Source organism: Diaporthe amygdali, assembly GCF_026229845.1.
Source record: "Diaporthe amygdali strain CAA958 chromosome Unknown NODE_7_length_1459731_cov_64_868725, whole genome shotgun sequence".
NCBI classification, from domain to species: Eukaryota; Fungi; Ascomycota; class Sordariomycetes; order Diaporthales; family Diaporthaceae; genus Diaporthe; species Diaporthe amygdali.
Window position 1 is genome coordinate 43,558 of NW_026517027.1, and position 18,478 is coordinate 62,035.

At 57.8% G+C, this 18,478-nt stretch overlaps 6 protein-coding genes across 6 annotated transcripts; 4 read left to right on the forward strand and 2 right to left on the reverse strand.

Annotated features, from left to right (window-relative positions):
- Positions 1–202: 202 nt before the first annotated feature.
- On the forward strand, positions 203–2,947 carry J7T55_013634 (uncharacterized protein; the record flags this gene model as incomplete). The annotated part of the gene is made up of 3 exons (XM_053140526.1): positions 203–1,094; positions 1,151–2,791; positions 2,850–2,947. 3 exons carry the CDS (start codon positions 203–205, stop codon positions 2,945–2,947), a joined length of 2,631 nt encoding a protein of 876 aa, XP_052995973.1.
- A 987-nt stretch (positions 2,948–3,934) lies between these two features.
- Positions 3,935–6,523, reverse strand: J7T55_013635 (minichromosome maintenance protein 10; the record flags this gene model as incomplete). Its single annotated transcript, XM_053140527.1, has 1 exon — positions 3,935–6,523. The coding sequence occupies one exon, from the start codon at positions 6,521–6,523 to the stop codon at positions 3,935–3,937; it is 2,589 nt and encodes an 862-aa protein (XP_052995974.1).
- A 1,078-nt stretch (positions 6,524–7,601) lies between these two features.
- J7T55_013636 (uncharacterized protein) lies at positions 7,602–8,936 on the forward strand (the record flags this gene model as incomplete). Its single annotated transcript, XM_053140528.1, has 1 exon — positions 7,602–8,936. The coding sequence occupies one exon, from the start codon at positions 7,602–7,604 to the stop codon at positions 8,934–8,936; it is 1,335 nt and encodes a 444-aa protein (XP_052995975.1).
- Positions 8,937–9,095: 159 nt separating this feature from the next.
- Positions 9,096–9,915, reverse strand: J7T55_013637 (uncharacterized protein; the record flags this gene model as incomplete). The annotated part of the gene is made up of 2 exons (XM_053140529.1): positions 9,096–9,575; positions 9,655–9,915. The coding sequence occupies 2 exons, from the start codon at positions 9,913–9,915 to the stop codon at positions 9,096–9,098; spliced, it is 741 nt and encodes a 246-aa protein (XP_052995976.1).
- Positions 9,916–10,914: 999 nt separating this feature from the next.
- J7T55_013638 (uncharacterized protein) lies at positions 10,915–12,254 on the forward strand (the record flags this gene model as incomplete). Its single annotated transcript, XM_053140530.1, has 2 exons — positions 10,915–11,723; positions 11,792–12,254. The coding sequence occupies 2 exons, from the start codon at positions 10,915–10,917 to the stop codon at positions 12,252–12,254; spliced, it is 1,272 nt and encodes a 423-aa protein (XP_052995977.1).
- Positions 12,255–13,313: 1,059 nt separating this feature from the next.
- Positions 13,314–16,050, forward strand: J7T55_013639 (nucleotidase SurE; the record flags this gene model as incomplete). Its single annotated transcript, XM_053140531.1, has 3 exons — positions 13,314–14,251; positions 14,307–14,372; positions 14,616–16,050. 3 exons carry the CDS (start codon positions 13,314–13,316, stop codon positions 16,048–16,050), a joined length of 2,439 nt encoding a protein of 812 aa, XP_052995978.1.
- Between the last annotated feature and the right edge of the window lie 2,428 nt (positions 16,051–18,478).

Here is an 18,478-nt window from a genome sequence, read left to right on the forward strand (position 1 = left end):
AACTGCATTACATAGGAGCAGATAAACTGTTATTATCCTCCAGATCTCCAGCGAAACCTTCCCGAGATCTTGACCACAGTGTAGCTATTCGCATCTGCACATTACAACAGAGATTCGACTTCGACTCGAATCCTCTCCCAACTCGACCAAAACAAATATTGAACATTTCTTGCATTTTCGAGTCAGCCTCAAACAAATCAAAATGTCCACCGCAGCAACCCAGCAGCAGCCTCCGGCTATACCTCCCCGCCCATCCAGGGGATCTCAGGACCGGGAACGTTCAGAACTCCCCAAAATCCCACCACGTCCTATCAAGCGTGGTCCCTCGCCCAACCCAGACCGATATGCACCGTCTCCTCTGAATGGCGGTCTCCTCAGCCCAACAAAGAAGGACCAGCGTTCCAATTCAAATGGCGACCCAATCGACCGATCCAGAAGCGTCGACCTGCCGGCCGTTGTTGGCGAGGAGGGCATGGAATACGCAGCTCTGGCTGAAGAGCTGGCATCGTCTCGCGAGCCAAGCACTTCTCCCACACAGACCCGTGCGGTGGACGAGAACATGAAGATCTATGCCCCCACGGCGACCATGCCTGCTTCGAGAGCCAAGCAACGCATCATGCAGGTCACCAGGACAGACTCGGACAACGCAGCAGCTTTTGGTATCGGCAAGCCAAGCCAGGATGGTGCCACGCCCTCTAATCGCAGCCTGAAGAAGAAGGCTAGCACGGCTAGTGGTGAGGGTCACAGCGAGATCGAGGACGAGGAGCACGGCATCCCGGAAATCGGACAGCAGATCCCGTTGTTGAAGCATGCTGGCGATGTGCAAGCTCCGTCACCTGCTCCCGGGTCTGACGCGGCCAAGGCCCACAAGCGGAAGGGAAGCTCTCGAGGACTCCCCCCTGGAAGCTATGGCCTGCACGGCCACAATGTCGCTCCTCAGGACAAGCTCGACAAGGAGTACTACCAAAAGCACCCTGAGCTTCTAAGGCGGGAACACCACCCGTACCAAGCCGACCGCCCCACGGATTTCGCCCTGAGCAGTGAGCAGCTCAACAAGCTGGTGAGAGAAACCGAAAGCACGGGTCATGGTGTCGGTAAGTGGACGAGAAAGTCCCTATTCTTCCGCGGCGAGATGCTAATGCATAATCAGGCACAGATGAGCATATGGGTGGACCCAGTGAACAAGCTGGCTGGGCCGCACTTGACGCTTCCTCGCGGCCTCAATCAGCAAAACCCGGAGAGAAAGAGGTTCATATCGAAGAGCCCAACCGCAGGAGGAGCATCCTGCTCAGTGGTGACCCTGTTCCTGCGCCATTGCCCGAGGAGGGTACTGAATACACGGCGCCCATCCTGGCCGAAGACGAGGTGAGGAAGAACACCCCGCAGCGGGACCAGGTAGCATGTATCGAGCCTTCAAGGGAGCGCCGAGGAAGCGATTATGAGGCAGACCCACCACGCAGTCGCCCCACTAGCCGTCCGGCCAGCTTGTACAAGGTGGATTCTTCCGACCTGAAGTCCACGCCCCTCGAGGACGTGGAAGAGTACGAGCCGCTTTTCCCTGAGGATGACGACGGCGCCCCCAACAAGCATCTCACCGCTGCTCAGATTGAGAAGATCAAGCAGCGATTCCCCAGCAAGGATATTTGGGAAGACGCACCTAGCAGCGTGCATCACACGGCCACTGTCTCCACGCCCGACCTGACGGAACAGATCCAGAGGAGCATTCCGCCTCGTGACCAAACAGAAACACCAGCCCAGGAATGGGCACGTAAGCAGGAGGAGCTGGCTGAGAAGGAATTGACACACCCTGACGCCTTCCTCTGGCGCAACCAAAAGCCTACTTGGGTCGGTCATCAACCCCATCTTGCTCAGGAGGCTGCTCAGGCTGGTCCCCGGCCCAAAATGGCGCAGAAATTCCCGAGCCGTGATATCTGGGAAGACACCCCAGACAGCTTGAAGCTTGAGACAACTGTGTCCGGCCCTCAACAGGAGCCTGCGTCGCCGGCAGATAATAAGCCTCATATTCCGGAGCGACCCCTGCGCAAGTCCAGCGATTCTAAGGAGAAGCCTTCGATCCCTGAACGACCCAAGAACAAGTCACCAGAGGAGACGTCCAAGCCCCAAATTCCCGACCGCCCCAAGCCTCAGATCCCCGCTCGACCTACGAAGGCTTCTGCTCCCACCGCTGCCTCGACTGACGCGCCGGCGCCCAAGGCAAAGCCCGCAGTGCCTGCTAGGCCGGCGGGCAATAAGATTGCTGCTCTCCAGGCCGGATTTATGTCTGACCTGAACAAGAAGCTCGGACTGGGTCCGCGGCCGTCGCAACCTAAGGAGGAGGCCAAGGATGAAGTCCCCGAGGAGCCAAAGGAGAAGGCACCACTATCTGATGCCCGCAAGGGTAGAGCTCGCGGCCCTCAGAGGAGAGCTCCCGCTGCAGCGACGGCTGCCGCGACGGCGCCCTCGGACTCTGCAGTGAAGAAGCCAAAGCTGAGCTTCTCGACTACCGTCACTGTCTGGTCTTTGGACCCAGATTCGGAGGGTACCATCCAGGTTGGAGGTTTGAGCCCGGTAGAGGAAAAGCAACAGCCTAGCGTGCCTGCTGTTGAAGCTTCCACGGAGAAATCTGCTCCTGCGATTGAAGCTTCGACGGAAGACAAACCGGAGCTCGAGGAGGCCAAGGCTCCGTCAAGTTCAGAAAGTGAATCCAAGCTGGAAGAAGACGCCGATGCGGTTGTCGAAGAGAAGGAAGAGGAAGAACCGAAAACCATAAAGCAGGAAACACTGGCAACGAGTGAGTACTCACTGCATGGTGTCCCATCCATGATGGTTTACTAACAACGGTGTTACAGACATGGCCGGAGAAAGTGTTGAGGAGGCTACCATTGAAGAAGACAAGGCCGGCAAGATCGAGGCGAAACACGCTGATGTGAACCCTGTTGAGGACTAACTCGAGACTTCATTCATCCGATTCTCAAAGCGTTACTTCTAGTATTGTCGTTCTTTATATGAATACGTTACCAGCGCGGCAGGGGACGAGGAGGGAGCGCACGCGAGAGGTTGGATTTTCCGCAACAGAATACGTTAGCTAGCATTTTGGATTCTTGATGCCGACTTACTGTCATTCCTTTTACAGTATGCCAACCAGACCCTCTCCAGCATGGCCACACGGCCCCGCCATTGCTGCTGGTCTTGTCACATTCGGTTGAGAGATGACATGTTGCTACACACACCCGGTTCGACTCACTGGCAAAGGATGGAAACTGATTGCTGTGCTCACATGTGCCCTGACCTTAGATACGGGAAGTTAATCGCCACACGCACACAGTCGGGGAGGACGCACTGATAACTTCATCTACCACCTGAGCTGGTATCTACCGATCGTGGCGTATACTGGGCAACCGCGACACATCGGAGTGCCCAAAAAGCGTATCATCATCTCAGCTGAGAGCGCAAGAGAGTGACTTCTCCCCGGATTTCGTAGTGTGGCTACTTTGCATGCCTGACAGTAAACCATCGGTAATTCGTAGCTGGGCACGAGACGGCACTTGGGCAGAGTCGCAGAATGGCATATTCCTACCGCAAGTAGATCGTTGGCACCTCCTTGAACAGACACTAATGAAGGAAGCTTTGTATGAGTAGTAATAAGATGGCTGAGAGCCTTGACAAATATCAGTGTATTCAAGGAGCCTTTTCACACCTTTTCTGAATCAGGTATGCGTGCCGTGTCCGTAACTTCGTAGCCTAACTGTTTAGTCCGTTCCGTTCCGTTCCAGTGGTTTAACCCCGTACAGTTACAATGCTTTGTATGTGCCAAATTAACACCCCTTTGAATGCTGTGTCCAACCTGATAAATCGCATACCCATGGGTCTTTGAAGACTCAAATCCTGACGCCCTGTACCGTTTCCCCAGCCCCCGTGGGTCTTCACCACAAAACTATCGTACAACAACAAGCTCGTCGTCATCATCATCATTGTCACCCTCGAGCACAACCTCCTGCTGCTGCCGCCGCTGCCTCGAGGCCAGCTGCCCGCCCCAGCCCCTGGCCCCGGCGGTGCCCGCCCCCACGCCGCCCTTGTCGGCGACGACCGAGCCGGGGAGGCTCTCCCGCCCGGCCTCGCGGATGCCCTTCTCCGTGACGAAGCGCGTCTTCTTGCGCACGGGCGACCTGTCCTTGTCGCGGAACGCGCTGCCGCCTGTCGCGCCGGCGCCGCTGCTGCTGCTGCTGGCCGTCGTGCTGATGCTGTTGTGGCTTGTGTGCAGGGACAGCCTCTCGCCCGTCTTCATGCGCGACAGCTTGTCCCGCAGTGTCGTGCCCCAGCCGAACCCGCCTGGAGGACGGCCTCCCGTGGCGGCTGACAGCCGGCTGGTGGCGTTGGTCGTGAAGGACGAGGCGCCTGGCGGCTTGGAGTCGAATGAGGAGCTGTTGGATGACAGCGTGCTGTCCTGGCGCTTGCGCTTGATGGGGCTGAGGGAGATCTTAGAACCCGTTCCTCTTGGGGCGAGCAGGCCTAGGAAGCGGGCGTCGGTCTTGGGCGGTGGGTCGTCTGTGTGGAGGGAGATGCCCGGGAGCCTGACCTCGGGCTTGAACGTTGATGAGGATGGCACTGTGCGCGGGCCTCTTGTCCCATTGAGCCTCGAGGTAGCGCGGGAGCCCGCTCTTGAGGTCTCTGGGGCTGGTTGCGCACCCGAGATTCGCATGTATTCCCCGCCCATGCTGCCGCTGCCCATCTCGCCCAGCTTCTTGGCGATATCCCTCTCCTTCTCCAGTGCGGCTAGTTTCCTCTTCAGCCCCTCTGCCCTTTCCCGAGTGTCGGAGACACGCCCTTCTTGGTCAATCAACGACGACGCGCTCTGGCCGCGGCTGCCTCCGTTCATGAAATAACGGCTCCGTGTCTCCCAATCGAACTTGCCATGCTCCTCTTCGACCTTTGACCGCCTCTTGGCCTCGGCGCTGTCCTTCCAGTGGCGGTGGTTGGGTTTTACGTAGCCGTTGCCGAGACCCGCGCTGCCGTTGACTTCCTGCCGGCCTGAACGGGTCCGCGACAGGGCCGTGTTGGTGTGGTAATCGCAGTGCTCGGTGCGCCGGGCATTCACCCAGCTGTTGCAGAGCTTTCCATCGGCCTTGACGGATTTGCAGTAGCCCAGGTCCCGCGCCGCGCCGATCTCGAGGATCGTGTCGGCGTCCGAGTTTATCGCCAGACTAAAACGACCAGTGTCCGTACGCCCTGGTGGCGGTGGCATGATGTCTGGGTTGAGAATGGCGACGACAGTCCCCGTGGACAACTTCCAGAAGCGCTCGAAGCCGGTGTTGAAGAGGAAGAGCTCGATCTCGTACTGTAGGTCGACGAGGGTGATGACCATGTACTTCCCTCTTTCTGACTGCTTCATCTTCCCTGTCTCGGCGTCGTATTGAGGTTTGTGATGACGAGGATCTGACTTGGATGCCACAATGCCGAACATGACGCTGTCGACCACGTCGTCGGGGAGGGAAAAGTCCGGGGCTTTGACCTGCCTGAGCAGGTCCTTGATGGAGTATGTCGTTTTACCTGAGACTGCACGCGCCACGACTTGATGTGGGAGGATGCGCTTGGTCAGATGGAAACCAGAATAGACGTCGAAAGAGACCGAGGGTGATTTCGGGGTCTCGGATGTTATTGAGGAGAATGAGCTTGCGACTTGCGTTGTGAACGAGCCAGAGTCCGTGTTGCCATGTCCTACACGCGACGCTGACCGTATGCTAGGGGCGGTGTTGCTGCGGTGTAGATGGCCAGGCCTCGGTCTTTCGGATGGCGTAGTTCCTGTGGTTTCCTCTCGGGCAGATCCTCGATCACGCGGTGACGGCTCGTTTGGCAGATCCACGGCAGCACTTTTGTAATCCTCCATCTCCTGCATGGTCACGTTGAAGGCTGAGCTTCGCGACCTAGATGCCTTTGACCTCGTTTCTTCACGCGTCTTCTCCTCCGTCCGAGCAGCAGCCAGTCTCTCACTGAAGCTCAATGGCCGCGGTTTGTCATCCGCCACACCTGGAGTCCTGGACCTGTGCAGATATCCTGCTCCGCTTTGCGACCCTCCTGGGTCGTCCTGAGACTTTCGTAGACTCGGTGCCCTTTTCAGTGATATATCCTTCCCTTTCAGCCCTTTGTCTATGCCGAGCAATATTCGGCTTGGAGAAGTTTGCTCGGGCTGTGGTTGAGCCTTCCTCACGGGCGAAGCTGGTACTTCAACAGCAGAGCTTTGTGAAGACGGCCGCGCTCCTACATCTGTCCTTCTGATCTCTTTTATCCTTAAGCCCGGCCGCGCTGTAGAAGCCGAGCCTGGTCTTGACGCCTTGGTATTGTCCTGATCCGAGTGTTGGCTGAAGGACGAATGTGGATCGTTTTGGGACCTAGCCTTGTCCTTTCGCAACTTCTTCAGCCTGAGCTGTGCCTGTATTTGCTGGAGTTTTAGCTGCAGCGTCTCCTCGTCATCCTCCTCGTCCAGGTCCATGGGGTCTCCCATGTCCATAGGATCGCTCGCGTCCATGATCATCGGCTGTGGCGCACCGTGTGTTGCTGGTCGGGTGGATCGTGTTCTCGTGGGCGACGGTGATGATGAACGCTGCGCAAGTATCTGTCTATATCGTTCGCGACCGCCTGGTGTACTTAATAGGGCCTCGCGAGGGGATCGTGGAGGCCAGTGAGCCTCCAAGCCTGCAGCGTCTGTCCCATGAGTCAGTTGAAAGGCGGCCATGGGGCTTTTTCCCCCCTTCTAATTGAAAAGAACCTACTCGACGACATTCCTAACGCCTTGCTATGTCATGAAGAGTTTTCGATGCTCGGAAAAGCCCCGACCTGCCCCAGACTGTTGTTTGTCCAGGCCAAAATATTGGCCCAAGGAGAAGCAAGTAGTAGCAACACACCCTAGTTATATCAGCCAAACGTTATCGCCCACACCGAACAACGCCACGGTCCAGGACTGCGTAGGCGCCCGAGAACAGGCACATGAGAGCCAATGGGCAAGACAGCTGTTCTTTTTGTGGCTGTGGTGGTCGCTGCAATCAGGTGCAGCGAAAGCGTCCGGCTTATGGAATGTCGTTGGATGTGTGGTACTTGGGTACTTGGTACTCGGTATGTGGTGTGTATGTATTGCAGGTAGTGTGGGTGGGATGGTCGCTGGAATCAACAAACGGCTCCGAAGGCGGGTGAGGCTGCCCAGGATTAAACGGATGATCGACTGAGTCTCTTAATTAGTCCAGTGTGGCTGTCCTCCGCGTGCCTGTTTCCCGCATGCAACTACACAAAAGACTAGACCTTCGAAACCGGATCCTACAGGAGTGGGCACAGGGCCTGAGGGCGTAACACAGATTACGGGTACGGGGAAATGGGAGGGGGCGGGCTGAGTTGGCTGGGATACGCGCCTACACGAATTGCACGCGTCTCCACACTGTAATAAGCGCGCTGTTAAGGACCCTGGATTATTTACTTTGGCGCTGCATCCCACTCCGTCTGCATCTCGTATCAGCTTGATAAGATATTTCCAATTCCGGGGATAGCATCCTCATTTCTACTCACCCTGAATTGGATTGTTTTCTTTGGATATCTGCCGTATCAATTAGCAAGACATGGCGAGGACGACACGGTCAAAAGGCGCCGACAAGGGTGCGAACAGCTCAAGCAAAGATACCACAGCGTCAGCATCATCAAAATACTCACTACCAGCCGAGTCCGAATCTCCATGCATGGTCCTCATCCTGCCAGAGAAGGCAACATCTGAGGCAAGAGTTGTGTCACTCCAGAACCCTCGATACTCAAAACCCACACGATACCTCGTGTGTCCACAGACTGGCGCATATGAGTTCACCAGGATCTCTGAACCCAAGACGACGCCGAGGAGTTGGCTTATTGAGTCCGGAACCAAGGACCCAGCCCCAGGATCAGGAGACGATGAGAAGGATGAGCAAGCGTTCCAAACCCAGGTCGCCAAAGGTGCAGATCTCTACATAGCCACACCTATCGACCCATTATTCCTCGCCCTCCCAGCCTTGGTAAAACAGCTGTCATCACCCAAGCGCATGTTCCTGTCCAGCGACGATCACTTCGACAGCATAGCAGAGGACACGGCGCACCTGCGAGAGACGCTGAGATGGCCGCGATGGCGCGAGCTGCTCGAGTCCCGCATGGCCTCGGGCTGCGACACGGTGGAGGCCGGGGACGAGGTCATGTTCCGGCTGAGCGAGGAGAAGCTGCTTGGCCAGGTGCTGGCCAAGGCGGGCCGGATGAGCGAGAACGGGCTGCCGAAGAGCATGGAGGAGAAGTTTGTCACGAAGGCGCTCGAGGCTCCAGTGCTGGGGCGCAGGGCGGATAATGCAGCGGTCTCACAATCGCAATCGCAATCACAGGCGTCTGAGGCGATTGGCGCGGATTCAGGCGCAGAAACGCAGGTGGAGTCTCAGTCGTCCATTGTGACATCTGCGACGTCCGCGTCCGAGGCTTCAACAGCCGCGACGTCTGTAGCAGACGACAGTGAAGCGACGGCCAGCAAGGACGTGGCCTCAGCAATCCAGGCCTCACCGGAGGTGGTCAGGCTCCAGCGCCTCCGGATAGCCTTCAACTTCATCTGCTCCTGCTACGTGCCGCCGGCATTGTCAGCCGTGCTCAAGAAGATGCTGGCTGAGGGCAAGAGCCCGAGCGTGGACTTCAAAACCCTGGACGAGTACGTAGGGCAACTCACGAAATTGCGGCAGGAGGCTATGACGGCGCGGTCGGCGTCAGACTACAGCCGGAAGAGGACGCTGGACGAGGAGGACGAGGACCGCAGGGAGAAGAGGCGCAAGAAGGAGGAGGAGGAGAAGAGGAAGAAGGCTGGGGAGAGCAGGGGCGTGAGAGACCTGAAGAAGGTGAACACCTCGGGGATGAAGAAGATGAGTGACTTCTTCACCAAGAAGCCAAAATCATGAGGACTGCTTGTAGGGATTAGACAGCGTGCTGGGTATCACATTTGTAGGATATTTGTTTGGATGAGCATATGTTGGGCGTCAGCACCAAAAAAGGGGTATCATTAATGCACATCATGGACAGCATAATACGAAGACGACAACAGAGCGGCTCCCTCGCCCTCATCGCACGCCTCTGCTGCTACCTGTGCCTGTGCCTGTACCCCTCGTCCCTCGTGTCGTCCGTGATGCCCCAAAGCCCCTCCCTATTTGCGACCCGGCCCGTGAACTGGTGCCGCCATATCCACCTGTGCTGGATCCCGCACCCGTGCCGCCTCTCAGGATGCCTCGTCCCCGCGTGCTGCCCCTCACGCCCCTGGTGCCGGAGCCCCGGCCAGCAGCAGAGCCTGTGCCGGCCATACGGGCCCTGTCCTGCTCCTCGGCCTTGCGCCGGATCTCCTCACGTCGGCGCTCCTCTTCGGCGGCCCTGCGCTCGGCGGCCTGCTGGCGCGCAATTGCCTCAGCCTCGATGTCCTGCATGTCCTGGGTCGAGCCCTTCCAGTCGGGGTTGAGGATGAGCCGCTGGTTGTGCTCTGTCTGCGAGAGCATGCGGGTCCAGGTGTTGAGGAGGGTGGAGGCGTTGTTGACGGTCTGGGAGACGTTCTGGGTGGTCTGTGTCAGCTATGGTCCCATGTGATGATATATAGGCCGGAGGACTGATAGTGTGGGCATATCAACTTACTCCCATGTTTCCCTTGGCCCGTTCGAGTGTCCCTATGACACCCTCGATCACCTCGTTGATGTTGCGGACGCCCTCGAGCTCCCGCCGGAGCTGGGTCTCCCGGAGCTCGTCGGCATCGAAGGGCTCCTTTTCTTGATGGCTGCTAGGTGTGGGGGTCTTGGGGGTCTTTGGTGTTTTGGGCGTTTTTGGTCTGCCAAGATCTGAGGGTTTGATGGGGGATGAGAAGACCTCCGAAGGGTCGAATTCGTCTTCAGCAGCCATGGTGTTTGTCTGAACTGTTTACCGTCGTATTCCTCACTGGCTGGCTGGCTGGATGTAATTGACTCCGTCTGGCTGATGACGTCGCAATGCAGACAGTGCAGTCAATGCTTTGAGTTGGACTTGGTTGCTGGCCCTGTCTGTTGACTTTGACAAAAGTGGGGTCAAGTCTCGACGCGTTCATCCCTGTCAGACTTAAGTCGTGTCACGACTTCGACGCGGTTGGGGCGATCAACAAGAATGATTGGCCCTCGAGTCACTCAAGTGGGCTGGGCTTCTCCAGTTTGCCCTGCCCAGGTCCAGTGAGGTCGTCGTGCAACGCCCCAGACCACACCACCCACCACCGATTTGTCTCCCTGCTGCTGCTGCTGCTGCTGCTCAATGCACCAGCCGCCTCCATTCACCCCATTCCCCCAGCCTGTTCTTTTAACATTACCACCATCATCCATCCCATCGTCAATCATCCCCATTCTGCCTACCCATTGTCTAGAGTGGCTTTTTCCAGGACACATAGCTGATATTGTTACCACAATACCTCCCTGAATAAATCGTGAACATTATTATTTGAATCATCCTCCACATAGCTTTTCTATTTTGGTTGGGCTCGCCCTCACTGGAATACTACGTGCAAGGCAAAGGAAGACGGTTCTCCATAAAAAGGGATCCACTCAAGTCATCAGAGCATCTGTCTCTCCCTCTAGCCCCCCGGCTCTCTCCCTTGGAACTCAAGCCCTGACCGCTAAATTGCATTATACCTCCATCACCCTCACCCTCCCCCTTCTCACTTCTCAGTTCCATTCGATCCAGTCCTAACCCTCTGTCACCTCCTCTACTTTGCCTTTCGCCTCATCCGGCTGCGATACTCATCCCGAGCATTGAGATATTGGAAGCTCCGGTGAATCCCCAATTCACTGCTACTGCTGCCTGACAGCAGCCTGCACCTGTTCTTGTTTGACTTTTCAGGCCAAAGCTGGGACGGAAAGTCTGGTCTTTTGCGCAAAAATGGCGACCGCAACCGCCTTTGTGGCCTCCACGCCCTCCCCAGGCTCGCCTGTCAGTGTCAACACCCCCTCAACACCGCGACACGGCACCTTTTACGACAACTACACGCCGGTTCGCAAGTCTGAGCGACTCTCGTCGCAGCGCACATCGGCAAACCGAACCCCATCCCCTCACCAGTCCGGTCGCACCTCCACATCTCGTCACGTCCGCGCTTCACCTAAGTCGACCTCTGACAAGAAACACCAACCCACCCACGCTACCTCATCCAGGATGACCTCACCCCCGGCCACCGCGTCGCCTCAGAAGAAGCGGCTTCCTGCCGTGTCGCGTGTCTCGTCGGGCTCATTGACCGCAGAGAGCATCCGCCACGCCGCAGCCGCCCTCGGCCAGTCGCAGAGGATGAATCCCCACTCCCTCACCAGCGCACCAAGTCAATCGGCCCACGTCCTGCCAACCCCCGCCAAGACGCCCTCGCGCAAGCACGCCGAGCAGAACGAGAAGAGCGTCAACGCCATCGCGCGCAACCTCTTCAGCAAGCCGCAAAGCCCCAAGAAGACGCGCACTAAGCAGTACAAGCTCGACAGCTTCGACGCTGAGGACGACACCTTCCAGATCTACACTGACTCCCAAGACCGCCTCCCTGCTGCCGACACTACCGAGGAAAACCCCTTCTATGGTGAGGCGGGTATCGCGGCATCAGCGAAGCCTGTGCGCCGCAGCTCGCGCAACAGGAAGAACACGGTCGGCGCCAGCGTCTCTGAGCAGGTTGACGAGGTTGTCAAGCGCGAGGACGGCTTGCTCTACGTCTTGTAAGTCCAACCACCTAACCCATATCACCAATTCTTCATGGTCCATTCGGTGCTAACTAAAATTGTAGCCGCGGCAAGAAGATCTTCAGGAAGTTCTCAGATGGTGACGAGTCAAGCTCTCGACTCGACGTCAAGCCCCGCCTTCTCTTCCCATCTGCCAAGAGCCACAACGAGAACGAGCTCGTCCACCCCGATGAGGAGGCGGAGACCGACATCGAGCAGCCCGTAGCTGACGAGCTTGATGATGTCAAGGCCAGAGCCGAGACGCCTGTCGAGGCCAAGGAGGAGAAGGTCGACACTCCTAAGGCGCCCAAGTTCGCTCCCGCCTCGCCTCCGGACACCAGCCGGGCTACCCGATCCAAGAAGATCACCAACGAGCCGACTCCAGTCAAGACTAAGCGCCCTGGCAATCGGAGTCCCTTTGATGGATGGCGTCGTACCAAGACTGCCTCCGAGGGGTCTGCGAATGGCCACAAGCGGCCTGGTGAGCCGCTCAGCGGTGCATCCGCGCCCAAGCGACCCAGAGCTTGAAGTGTGGGCTAATGCATTCGAGGCTCGGGGGGCGAGTCGAGTCGTTCTGTCTACATGTTTTATTACTTCACAAAATCTGGTTCATAAGGGAGATCAATTTTTTTCACCGACGAAAGAACGGCGTAAGGCATGAACTGGGGGCTGTTGCCGAGCTTGTGGAAGCTCTTTGATACTCGTCAGGATGTTGCGCAGAATGGTATGGGAAGTACATGGTGTGCTTTTCTGTGAGGCTCTGAAGAGCTTCTCTTATCACCACTCGACTGTCGGCCATTTGCCATTGCAGCCTTCATAAAATGCATTGCGAGCAGAAGTATTTGCAGATAGGTTTTTCGGTCTGCCAAATAGGGGTTTTTCTTTACGACATTGACAAGGGAGAACGGGCGAGGAGTCTTGGAATGATTTCCGCAGGCATGTCAGGATTAGGACGGAACAGATAGATAATTTCACTTGCTGAAGTCGAGTCAAGTCTGTTCTTGGAGTCCCTAGTGAATGATGAATGTGTCGTGACGTGTATGAGAGGAATCATGAGGACTCGAGCAGATTTACGGCATTGCCAACGCTGTTCGTGCCTCTCCGCAGTACTCATCTTCCTACTGTAATATGGCCTTGGTGCCTCGTAAACCAGGAAGAGTTGTTATGAGATTGGCCTATCGTCCACACAGCAAATGTAGCCAAAGGCCAGACCCGTTTTGGGCCTGAACTCGAGGCTGGGAGCACGTCATTGGATCTGATAATGCCGAACGGACTCGTATGATGTGAGTTGGCGTTGGGTTCGTATGTCATGGTGGAAACTCGGCCGGTCTGCGGCCATGAATCGGTGGCCAGCAGCTTGGTAGAGCTGCCCCACCCCCGCAATCCTCAATCTGCATTGCCAGCAGTTTCTTTTCTCCCCTCGTCAAGAATCAAGAAATAGATATAATTTCCGTGTTCCCCCTTACGTTCACTTATGCTTCAATAGCTTCTCTCGCAGGTAGACTGTTTAAATCTCCTCTCCCTTCCCACCAGACCCATCCAGACCCCATCGGTGCCTCCAACCCACGCTCCGGCACCGCAGCCAAGATGCATATCCTCGTGATCAACGACGACGGCCCCCCGTCAACGCACTCGTCGCCCTACGTCCACTCCCTCGTCCGCGAGCTCCAAGCCGCAGGGCACACCGTGTCCGTGTGCCTCCCCCACACGCAGCGCTCCTGGATCGGCAAGGCACACATGATCGGCCAGACGCTGAAGCCCACGTACTACCGGCCCCCGCCGGCGTCCTCGCCGCCCGCGGGCCTGGGCCCCGAAGACGACATCGGCACGACGCACAGCAAGCCGTCCAAGGCGGACGACGTGGAGGAGTGGGTCCTGGTGGACGGCACGCCGGCGAGCTGCGCGCAGATCGGGCTGCACCACTTCTTCCAGGGCCGGGGCGCCGTCGACCTGGTCGTGTCCGGGCCCAACTACGGCCGCAACACGACGGCCGTCTTCGCGCTGAGCAGCGGCACCCTGGGCGGCGCGCTCGAGGCCGCCGCCTGCGGCTACAGGGCCGTCGCGCTGTCGTACGCCTTCTTCACGCGCAACCACGACCCGGAGATCGTCGGCGCCGCCAGCCGCCACGCCGTCCGCGTCGTCGAGGCCCTGGCCAGGCAGTGGCCCGCCGACGGGAGCGCCGACGTCTACAGCGTCAACGTGCCCCTCGTCGAGGGCGTCGAGCAGCGCAAGACGGTCTGGGCCGGCATGCTGCAGAACTACTGGGTCAAGGGCAACAGCGCCTTCGAGGCTGTGGACGCCATTGACGTCGACGGCGAGGACGAGGAGGAGGAGAAGATCCGGGAGGGCGCCAATGGCGAGGCCACGAAACCACGGGTTGATGCGGGGAGCCACGATGCGGGTGGGAAGAAGGGCCACGACCACAGACATTTCAAGTGGGCTCCCAAACTGGCAGACGTCATGAAGGCTGTCGACAGTGCGCCTGCCGACTGTGATGGGCGGGTCATCAGAGACGGCCATACGAGGTGAGTGAACAGTGAGCCGAGTCTATGAAATCTTGCTAACATGGACCATTCACAGTGTGACAGCATTGAAGGCCAACTTCTGGCACGCCGCGGAGAGTCTGCAGGGGCAGGAGCTGAAGTTGTGAGTGACCTGTTTCCGGAGTGCGAGCACGAAATGAGCCAGGCGTCTTTTGGACCGCATATACACAAATGCATATATCGAGCGAGACTTGGGGCAGTCTACAGATCCCCCCCGGGCAAGGGCTTGGACATAGAGTCATAGAAGCATGCTAGAAATAGACAGCGATGTGCTCTCGACCCGTCAGTCCATCCACTTTCCACCCAAGACCGGATTCTCACACTTTTTTTCTTGCTTCGACTTCAGGGATGAGCATGAGGCCACCAGCGCACTCCCCTTGAGGACGGCCGGGACCTTTGGCCCCAACACAGCAGCCAAGGCAGAGGAGACCCAGGTCGCCGCTAGCTCTGGAGAGCAAATACTCGCAATCGTCGACTACGAGGATGCCTACGTCCAGCCGATCATCCTCTCGGCCCTACAAACCCTCATCCCACCCAGCCGGCTACGCCTCCTGTCCCCGGATCCGTCCCACAACCTGGAGGAGCAGGTCACCAAAGGCGCCAAGGTGCTCCAAATAAGAGCCTACGAAGCGATCGACTTCGACCACGCATCCTCGAACCCGGCGACGTCACTCATCAACAGCTACGTCATCCGCAAGGCCCTCATCAGGAAGCACTTCCTGTCGACGACGGTCGACCACTGGGTCGCCAAGAACCCGACGTCACCACTGCGGGACCACGTCAAAGCCAGCGAGCCGTTCGAGGTCGACTACGCCGAGTTCCTGGACGACGCGCTGGACGAGACATTCGACCTGCGGGCCAGCCTGGAGCGCAATGGCGGGGGCGGCGGTGCTGGTGGTGAAGAAGCAGAAGACGGGGCCGTCGTGGAGGCGAAGGACAGGGAGTGGTGGATCCTCAAGCCGAGCATGAGCGACCGCGGGCAGGGCATCCGACTATTCTCGACCATGGAGGAGCTCCAGGCGATTTTTGATGGGTGGGAGGCCGACGCACCTGATTCGGATGATGAGGACGAAGGCGACGGGGCTGGTGCTGACAGCCACGACGACGGGGACGGCATCACGACGTCACACCTCCGCCACTTCGTCGCGCAGCCGTACATCCACCCGCCGCTGCTGATCCCCGAGTGCGGCAACCGCAAGTTCCACATCCGCGCGTACGTGCTGTGCGTGGGCGCGCTCAAGGTCTACGTGGGCCGCTCGATGCTGGCGCTGTTCGCGGGGCGGGCCTACTCGGCGCCCTGGGAAAAGAGCAGCAGTGACGGCAACGAGGAGGAGGGCTACCTCGACGCGCACCTCACCAACACGTGCATCCAGGGCCCCAAGGCGGACGCAGGCTCGGTGCGGCGCTTCTGGGACGTGCCGGGGCTCCCGGGTACGGCCAAGGACGACATCTTCACGCAGGTGTGCGCCGTCACGGGCGAGGTGTTCGAGGCGGCGGCCAAGGCCATGATGGTGCACTTTCAGCCGCTGCCGTTCGCGTTTGAGGTGTTTGGCCTCGACTTCCTTGTGGACGCCGGCGGGCGCGCCTGGCTGCTCGAGGTCAACGCGTTCCCGGACTTCAAGCAGACTGGAGATGAGCTGCGGGACGTGGTGGCTGAGTTCTGGGAGGGGGCGGTGAGTAAGGGCGTCGGCCCGTTTGTAGGAGTGGGCAGTGGTAGTAATGGTAGTGGGAAGGAGGATGGGATGGTGCTGGTAAGGGATGTTGACCTGGGGAGGAGGTGATTTGGTGGTGTGATGCTACAATGGGGCCACGATCATTGCAATGAGGCTGAGCATCTTCGGGTTGCACGGAGTGGGATGCCCATGCGGCCGGCTCCCATCCGAGCTGGAGCACTGGCCAGGCGTGAGGTGATGTTGCCTACCAACACCTCGAAAGCCTGGAAGCGCGGCACTTGATGGTATTGTTGTTGTTGATCATGATCAAGGGCTCAGCATGGCATCTACGGGCGACCCCTGCCGGAGGCATCAAGACTGGGAAATGGTGGGCATGAGGAGGTCCGCCGACGGCAAAATTGCCTTGATGATTTTGGCGATGACTGGGGCAAGCTCGGAAAGATGCCTTGTCGTCAGCGAAACTAGCACGTCGTGACGACTTGTTCGTGGCTGTGTGTTTCAGCCAGAGCGAGTAGGACACTGTGTGACGGTTCCAACCAATATCGCAGAGGAAACCTGGGTGTACCGCGAGTATCCGACGGTAGCGAGCAATTACGTGAGATTGTTGGTGTTCCCCCTTCTGTCCCATCTTGGCGAGTAAGCAGTAGACATACGTTGTGTCGCCAGTGGTTGGTGACAATAGTCAGGAAAGATGAGATGAAAGTGCCGCCATAAGCGAGCACTTCGCCGCAGCAATACGGACCACACGTGCACGGCTGGTTAGTCCGGGTCACATGGCCGGCCAGTACACTCGTCACCAGTTAGTCTAGTGTGTGCTCTATTACAATGCTTGGATCACAAGCATACTCTTGCTAGTCACGCATATCAGCCACATTCTCGGAGCGTCGCTGGGTGCGGTGAGGGAACAGAATATGCCCAATTAGGCTTCCGTGCAGCCTCAAGACCAGGATATATGGGATCAAAGAATTGAATGGCATCCAGCGGATTGTTAGCTCTGTCCGCGGGGCCGCCTGTGCCTTAGTCAGTGTGGCCATCTGTCGTCGTTGGAATATGCGCTTGTGCTGCACTTGTGGGGGCTGTGAGAAGTTGTGCCTTACATATCGCCACGGAGGGAGATGTTTCAAGGATGGGTCGATCACGGTAGCCAGCTGTACGTGGGCCAAGACGTGAACAAAACACCTGGAAACAGGGAACATTTATCATGGGCCCACGTTTCGAGTCGTTGTTTTGAGTCGTATCCCGCAAAGCCCATGATCGTCCTGACCTCTGCTGTGGAGAAGGCAAAAGCTGTCAAGTCAAGCAAGTGAGTTGTTCGGATTTTTTTGAGCAGAAGCGCCTAGTCCGGGTGCGCCCTACCAATCATGTCTTGCACAGCCTCAATGTACCACCTGAGGCTGCCGGGCCGCTGGGCTGAAGACAAGTCCACACAAGCAATGCCCAAGAAGACCCGTCGATCGTCAAGCTCTTTTGCCACGGGACTTGAGGTAGCCGGAGAGCTGCCACCAAGACGGCCGAGACTCTGCGGCATGGGAAAGCCCGCGAGCTTATTCAGAGGGGGTGCGCAAGCAGGTGGGTGCGCCAAGCCTTGCTTGGCCACAACAAACAGCCTGTTGTAGTTTCGATAATGGCGGCCCTTTTCTGAAATATGATTGAGGATGATTTGAGTATGGTACGCCAAGGGCGTTAGCCGGTGATATGGTGATGGTAGGCTTTGATGATAAGTGATAGCATGCCCAGGAACTAGGCTAGTTTTTATGCGGACTGTGAGATCTAGACCACCCTATTGGGCCGTTGGGAGACAATTTTCCTCCGGCAATGAGGGTAAAGGCGATCCCGCTAGCCCACCTCCCCGTTTGCGCGTTCGGATGTTGCATTTTGGTATCCCAGATTGCTGGCTACACGACGCGGTCTTGAGCAGTGTAACACTTGTGGTTGAGAGCTACGGTTTAGTCTGTCCTGTCACAAGCCGAGGCTGAGCTCGTCATGCGTGAGTAGCTCGTCTTGTGGCGGATGATCCAAGCTGTTGGATTCGGCAGGATATGGCGACACAGACATTCCTTGAGTCACCTATTCCGGGAGCAGGAGCGGCGCGAGTGCAGGTCGCAGATGTCAATCCTCATGATCCCACCTAGCCAGCCGAAGGAAACACTTAGGTGACGACTACTAACGCGTGGCACGGCCAGGAGGGAAAGCATGGCGGCGGCATTGTGAGTGATTGCCAAGGTGTTTTGATATCGGTAGTGTGCCCAGAGGTTGCAGACATAAAGTGTTTCGGGCGGGTCGCCGGGTGGGCCCTCCTCCGGTGATCAATAACATCGACCAGTCCGGGTCGGGGGCATCCCCGTTGGTCGTTGATCTCAGAGGGAAAGCTTCTAGAATGTGGTGAAGAATAATGGCACCGGGGCAGCACCAGGCCCAACAACAGTACCAACAGGCACCAACAGCACCAACATCAACACTGCAAGCGGGGACCCGTGGATTTCGGTCCTTTTAGGCGAGCAACAACCGGAAGAGCCGTCGCTTGGGAGGCGGTCTG